Source organism: Pundamilia nyererei, unplaced genomic scaffold (assembly GCF_000239375.1).
Source record: "Pundamilia nyererei isolate P.nyererei 1_Seehausen unplaced genomic scaffold, PunNye1.0 scaffold00005, whole genome shotgun sequence".
NCBI classification, from domain to species: domain Eukaryota; kingdom Metazoa; phylum Chordata; class Actinopteri; order Cichliformes; family Cichlidae; genus Pundamilia; species Pundamilia nyererei.
The window spans coordinates 7,917,148-7,924,399 of record NW_005187406.1 but is presented as its reverse complement, the minus strand read 5'-3'; the positions used below and the strand labels follow the sequence as shown (position 1 = coordinate 7,924,399).

The 7,252-nt window shown below is 38.7% G+C and overlaps 1 protein-coding gene across 2 annotated transcripts in view; it reads left to right on the top strand.

The window, feature by feature from the left end:
- The first annotated feature begins 1,860 nt into the window (after nucleotides 1-1,860).
- LOC102198286 (Na(+)/H(+) exchange regulatory cofactor NHE-RF1-like) overlaps nucleotides 1,861-7,252 on the top strand; it is a 22,375-nt gene continuing 16,983 nt past the window's right edge. For both annotated transcript variants that reach the window (XM_005721935.2, XM_005721936.1), the window contains exon 1: nucleotides 1,861-2,592. In XM_005721935.2, coding sequence (XP_005721992.1) covers nucleotides 2,137-2,592 — 456 coding nt within the window. In that variant the 5' untranslated portion in view covers nucleotides 1,861-2,136. The remainder of the gene's footprint in view (nucleotides 2,593-7,252) is intronic.

The following is a 7,252-nucleotide window of genomic DNA, read 5'->3' as shown; positions in this document are numbered from 1 at the left end:
TGAAGAGGAAAACAAACAGTTTTCATTCATCTTTTGGCAGTAGCATGTATCTTAATGCTACACTGTGTTATTTGCTAACGCTGTAAGCTAGAGACATTCTGTACAGAGCATACAGGAGTTTTACCAAAACCTTTGAAATCTGAAAAAAAGAGTGGGAGTACAAGTTTTTATTGACCAGAAAACCATAATGAGCTGAAGAATGCCAAACTGCTACGTAAAGAAGAGGGGAAGTAGTGAGTGGTATTTCTCTCTGTGTCTGTCCCTCCAGGTTACACCTTTTAAATAACACGAGTTAATACATTAAGGAAAGGTTGCTTTTGTGACATTTGTTTTGGACAGTAGTCTACAATGCTCTTCTGCAAATATTACTGCTTGATGAGTGTATGTTTGCTGTGTTACTAAGTTTGGACAGGTTTGATATACTTCTAAATTATTCAGATTGTGGTCAGCAGACCTTTTGTCTATTGAGCAGCTGTTTTGTTTTGACAACACCACTGCCACAAGCAGTGTTTTATGTGCTGTATGCTGGATAAAAATAAATAAATTATCTTTACCTGCAGGGGTGCTCTCTTACCTGCAGACAACCATAGCCGCAATGGTGTGTGTGTGTGTGTGTGTGTGTGTGTGTGTGTGTGTGTGTGTGTGTGAGATTACCATACCCCCGATAGTAATTGGTTGCAGTAAGTCACAACGAACAAGGACAGATGGACTGAACAAATAATTTACAAAAACTAACGTCATTACTTTGATCTGTTTGTCAGAATCACCATCTAGTGCAGGTGCACAGTTGTAAAAACCCAACAGGAATAAAAAAAAAGAAACGAATTTCCTGTTTGTAGGCCTGGCCTTCAAAATAATAGCATGGGTTGTCTAACAGTCATCGTAGCCGTTCTAGTACAGCTAAAATAATCTACTCACTAAATTCAGTCCAGATCAAATGAAACATAAACTCCACCTGTTAAGCAGATGGCCTTAAGAGAAGAAATTTTGTTGAGAAAGTGGGATAATTACTTTAAACTTTCAGACTTATCAAGTATGTGATGAAACCATCCTGTTCCAAATTTCATCTCATAGTATTTTATTAAATATCTGAATTTATGCTGTTAAAGCATTTCAAGTAACTAAGCTAGGTCATTTTTGTGGGGTCCCATTTTATCTCATATTGCAAGGCTTCATTGATTATTTACTTATTTATTTATCATTTTTATATCGTGTATAATTTCATATCGTACAATTTTCTTAAAATTTGATTGGACATTATGTGAAGTTTGGTTAGACCATATGATTTTTATAGTTTAAATACTGTGACTGAATATTGTATGGGCTATATAACAGTAAAACTATCCAATCAGGCTGGTTTACTCTAAACATTTAAAATGCTCAATTTGTATAACAGTTTTCTAACACCACTTTTTAAAATTATGATATGTCCCTGTACTAGAAAAATACAGGTTCAATAATACATTTATTAAGGTAGTGTGTTTGACTGTACAGATAAAGTCTTAAAGGAAACAACAGTATCATTCTGTATTATGTATTTTCTTTTGACCAGCTGACTGCTAGAGGTACATTTGATTTTATTTTTTTAAGCATGCCTCTTATTTTTTGTGAACATTAAAAACGAACCACTCTAAGGACTAAACATATACTTGCAGTTATCTGGTCTTTGAAAAATGCAATGTATTACCCTGCCTACTAAAATATGTATCTGATTATCTGATTATTATTATTATTATTAATAATAATAATAATAATAATATTAATAATAATAATAATAATAATAAAGAAGAATGATGATGGTTTACGCTATGAGTTTTATTTTGAAAATCTGATGGCGGATGTTCATTTGAATGCGTTAACTTGACTCGTGGTAGAGCCACTGAAGACGGGACCGTGTTAGGTTGGAGTCGGAAAAAACCCCCAGACGTTGCAACATAGTGCACAGGGGTGGATCTGTGAAACGAGTCAAAAGGCAACATTAGCAGCGGAAATCTCACTGAGACTTAGTTCAACGGAAGTAGAACTGTAGCAAAGTCACTGTGCGCAACAGGTGTCAGTTTCTTTTCGTAAGCTCACTGTTTGAAAGTTGTTTGAGTAGGGGGGCTAAAAGTTTTCGTTGGTTAACAAAACGCCAACATGTCAAAACTTCGACCCAGGCTTTGTGTGTTGGAGAAAGGACCCAGCGGGTATGGGTTCCACCTGCACGGAGAGAAGGGCAAGATCGGGCAGTTCATCAGGCTCGTGGAGTCCGACACTCCCGCCTCCGAGGCCGGGCTCCTGGCTGGAGACCGATTGATGTTCGTGAATGGGGAGAACGTAGAGGGGGACAGTCATCAGCAAGTGGTCGCCAAGATACGGGCAACCTCTGGGGCTTTAGAGCTTATTGTGGTGGACCCCGAGACCTCGGAGCTGCTGAAAAAACACAACCTACAGTGTCGGAAAGAATTCGTCACAGAAGGAATTCCCATACCAGGCAGTGACAGCGACTCAGACCGCGGGGACACTCAGAGCAACGGCACCCCTTCCCCGCTTGAGAACGGGGATTCTTCCTCGGAGAGATCCGAGAGGCATAGTGTCAGCTCAAGCACCAAGGTACAGTAAAGCGCAGAAACTCACTTAAGTGAGTACTAAACTTTATTTAATGCACCCTGAACTTTCCTTTCTTTTTTAAAGTGTTGTTTTTAGTTTTTTCTTTTCTAATTAAACCCACACCGGTAGACACGTGGAATTGTAAGGTCGAACGTCAAAATGGTCAGCTGTTAATTTCTTGACTAGGAGTGAGTTGTATTTCTTGTATCATTATTATTATTATTCATTACTCCATTAATCTTAAAGGTTGTTTTTGGCATAGTTTTAGTTCATGAAAATACATGAAAGTATATGCACTGCTATCTATGACAAAGATGTGGCACACTGCGCTAATAACAGGTGTCTGCTCAACAGAATGTTAGTGTATCAGATCCTGTCTGCTTTCTGTACTGAATTTCTTGTGAGGTTTGTCCCGTTGGACCAGGAAATGTGTCACAATTGATACATTCTGAGAATGAGCGTGTCTTTTTTTTTCATTTTTAATATTATCTAAAATGATCTCACTGAGAGCTGAGACTGCTGTGAATGTGGTTATTACTCAAACACTCAAAATATTAAGGTATGTTAGAGGTTTTGTGACGTCATTTGGTGCAATGGTAATGTTCAGGGACCTGTCAACGTAACTGGTGGAGTACTATGACATGTTTTCTTTCATTTGTTCACCACAATCATGCCTCTTTGTAAGGCAGAGCATTTTCTGTCAGTTATGAAAGCATTTTATAAGGTTATGGTTTGAAGCGGTCACAAACATGGCAAGAATTTGTTTGCTATGTAACTGTTTAGCCAGTGCAAAGTCTGGACCCAGATTTAAATGTTGTGTAAGAGCATTGCAAAATAGCCTGGAGGTGTGTTAAGCTGTGTTCAGGTCTCAGAATGGAGAGCGGTTTTTATTAAGGATTCTCAGGAAAAAGTGGATTTTTTTTATTTTATTTCCAGAGCAAGTGGAAAATGTGTTTACTATAAGCAGGTTGAAAGTTATAAAGAGGGGGGGGGGGGGGGGACTTACAAAACAAGTGTGTTTTCATGTTTCCTGCTACTCAATGAATAATTAATTACTTTTAAAACAAGTTCTTTGTTTCTCACACAATAAGGCCTAGTCAGAGGCTAGCCTCATGAAGCCCAGAACACCCGGTTCACGTAGGAAGACACTAGCATCACTATAGAACTTATTCTTCATTCAAACTTCATCTTTGAGCTGACTGACCGAAGCGACTACTTGTGGAAACAAAGGACATTGCTGACTGTGGCGTAATCTGGTGAGAAATACATAAACAGTTACATAAGCAACCAGAGCACGGAATGTCCATCCTAACTAAAGTGAGTTGATATTTTGCACAGCAATAACTGCTAGCTGTTCTAACTTTTTTATATGGAAATGCAGTAGTAGCAGTGTTAGCTAATCTCACTCGTAGCCACCTACAGTTGCTACACTGTACAATTAAAAAAAAAAAGATTTAAAAAGATAACGAATTAGCTGTCCAAACTCAGAGGCGAAGCTCAGTTAGAGGACCATTACGTCAAGCGCTCATTGAGCTAATGTTTGTAAAGCTAGCTCTTGGGCTACGTAACATTAGGTTAAGAGCTAGATGTTGCTGGCCTTGACTATCGGATTTCTGAGTCTTGTGTTTTGCATGGTGCAGCCACTGCCACCATAATTGTAATCATCTGGCAGAAACCCTGTCAATTTGATATTCTTGTGTAAATTCTTACTTATTGCCTGTTTGTTAAAGTGAGCTTCCAAATGTACTTTTCCTTTTTGCTTGTGTAATACCACTGGTTATCTGTTATCACAAAAGCATTCATTGCACCCATTTGTTATAACATAGTTTCTAATCTTTGGACTTGGCAAGGATTTAAGAAGTTACTCCAGTGGCCCTCTAAATCATTATTGTTAAAGTTGCAAAAGTATTTCATTCATCAAACATACAGCATTTCTACATTCCATGTGAACCAAGTTCCCACCTTTTGCTGTGCTTCTATTTAACTGGAATTTTATCTGCCTGTATCTTTGCCCCTTGACTTTACACTACGTGTAAAGTGTGTATTGGCTTGTCTGTATTGCTACAAACCATCAGCGAAATTCCTGCCTGATGGGAAACTTGGCAGAGCTTTTCTGATTGTGTGATATTGGCCATTCAGTGGGATACACTTGGGTAGCCTTGCTTGTGGTGAAACGATACATGATTTCAGTTTTCCTAAAATTCCATGACATACTTGGATATCTTCTTCTTGTTCTGCAAATGTTTTTTTTTCATGTCACATAAAAGCACAAACTAAGTGAGCATGTTAGCGTGTACCATTCGAGCTTCCAGAGTCTTCACACTACACTGAGGTTGTCTGTTGGTCACCATAGAGATCCCCGGCAGCAAAAAGAGGCTTTGTCCACAGTGATTGCCTGTGGAGAACAAGGCTTTGAGTAGACATTTAAGTCATTTCTGAGGGAAAATGCAGGTGGATGTAATCACACATAGACTTTATTTTGTGTGCATTGAAAAGTTCATGTATTCCTCTGCGCCTACTGAAGATTATAGTTTTCTTCTCATTGTTTTATTAGTGCTACAACCCTGAGTCTGTTAATAGGTGGATTTTTGAACTTTCACTGAACCATTTATAGGAGTGTGAGTGTTGCATGGTGAGTAGATTATGAGATAATGAGCTCAAAGTCTATGATATTTCTGCTGCAGTTTAAACGTCGACCAACAAACAATATATTCTCATACTGATATAACTGTGATAGGCATATGGGTGTTTTACCACTTACTAATTTTATTATCTCCACTCGATAGGTAATCTCTCTTGTGTAATGACTGTTGAGGTCATTTTATCAAACAAAAAAATGACAAACAGGACAAATGCAAAGTACTGGAGACAGTAGATAAAATTATGTACATGCAAAGATGTATATATAAAAATACAAGAATGGAGTGGAAAGGATTGCACAGTACATTACTGGATATCCCTCTGCAACCTGAAGGCTCTGTATACCTGCTGTGTTGGTTACTTTGCACAGACATAGTCATCACATAGCCACATCAATTTAGCCTATGGCTATTTATTCTCAGAGTTTTGGCACAGGTAGACACTTTTTCTGCAGTTGGTCAGTACTTGGGTTGAATACCTGAGTACTCAACAATACTGCAACAATACTGCAACATCAGCACCCAGGAGAAGTCTAAGAAATTGTCACATTTTAGTTTGTTGTTTTTTTTTAATGGTTTTCCCAAAGTCTTTTCAGGTTGTTGCAAAATCCCCCTCTGTATAATCTCCGACTCTCTAAGCTTCTGTGCTAATATTTCATTAAAATGGCAACAACAACCAACTCAGTCGTAAAAATGATTGATAGCTACTAATAGCCAAGCTGCCTATCAACTTCAGTTGAAAGGGATGGGTAGGACTTGGGATATTTATACCCATCTATTGCTGGAACTGCACATAGTAAACTACCTTTTCTATTGTCTAAGTAGATTTTTGAGGAATTAATAGTGTGGATGGTAGAAAGCGTTTGGACCTCTCAGCAGTGATCATGTAATGCATCAAATGGGTCCCACGTATTGCAAGTTATAGCTTGGAGAACATAGAAAACATCTCGAGGACTGTGTAGTATTTTGATTCTCCTTGTACAGAGTGTATGCTAAAGTTATAAATTTGTGATTGGGACCAGAATTTGAATACTTTGCCATGGGGAGCAATTTTCTCTCAGAGGATTCTTTGTATGGACTGCCGTCCAAAACAAACTCCATTAAACTGCTGTTGGTATCATCTGACTGAGCACATTCCCAAAGTTTACAAAATACTGTGTTTATTATCCAAGCTTCTCTCCTTCATTCGTAACATTGAAGAACATGGAGACAACCATTCACTTTAGGCGTTTTAGGCTATTTAAGGACCTTCCAAAGTAGAGGAGACTTTCAGCCTCTGTCATCATTTTGTTGGCTCAGGCTGTGGATGAACTGTATAGTTAAGCTGTCTGGAGAAAGCCTTTTATATCCACTGCTCAGGCTTTTTGGTATTACAGAGATTATAATTACATTTGTTGCAACCAATTAGGAAAGCATCTTTGATATCTCTCCCTCTTTTCAACTCTGAGTGCATTGATACTTTGGTACATATGGGCTCCTGTGTCACCAAGCTGTGGGCTCAGCCTGTTTTCAGCTCTGATCAGTCAGCAGTAGCTAAATTGGGCATTCAGCATGACAAAACAGACTGAGTGTGCACATAGACCAAAACATGCTTGAACTGAAATATGTTGCTACTGCTTATCTGTATCTGGTTGATGGTGGCATGCGGCTTAACAAAGTAATGCTTCTCCCAACCACCTCCATCAGCTCCTGGTAGGATGTGGTAATTCTTCCATAAATCCCTGGGCCCTCCTCAGAGCATCCTTCTAATGGGATATTTCAGGAAAACCACAAATGGGTTCACAAGGTATTCTGCCGGCTCCACCTCAGCCAAATAATAAAATTAGCACAGAAGAACTTCATTTGTTCGCCTATCTAACAAAGAGGAAGAACAATTGGCTCAACTAACTCAAAGACTTCTAGTTCCTCTCCAAGCTCTTGCAAAAACTCACGAGCTACTCTGAAGGCCTCAGTTAGCATGTTACATGTTAAAATTAATAGAAATCCGGTTGTTAAGTGATGACGTGATGAATCCTATTTCCGGG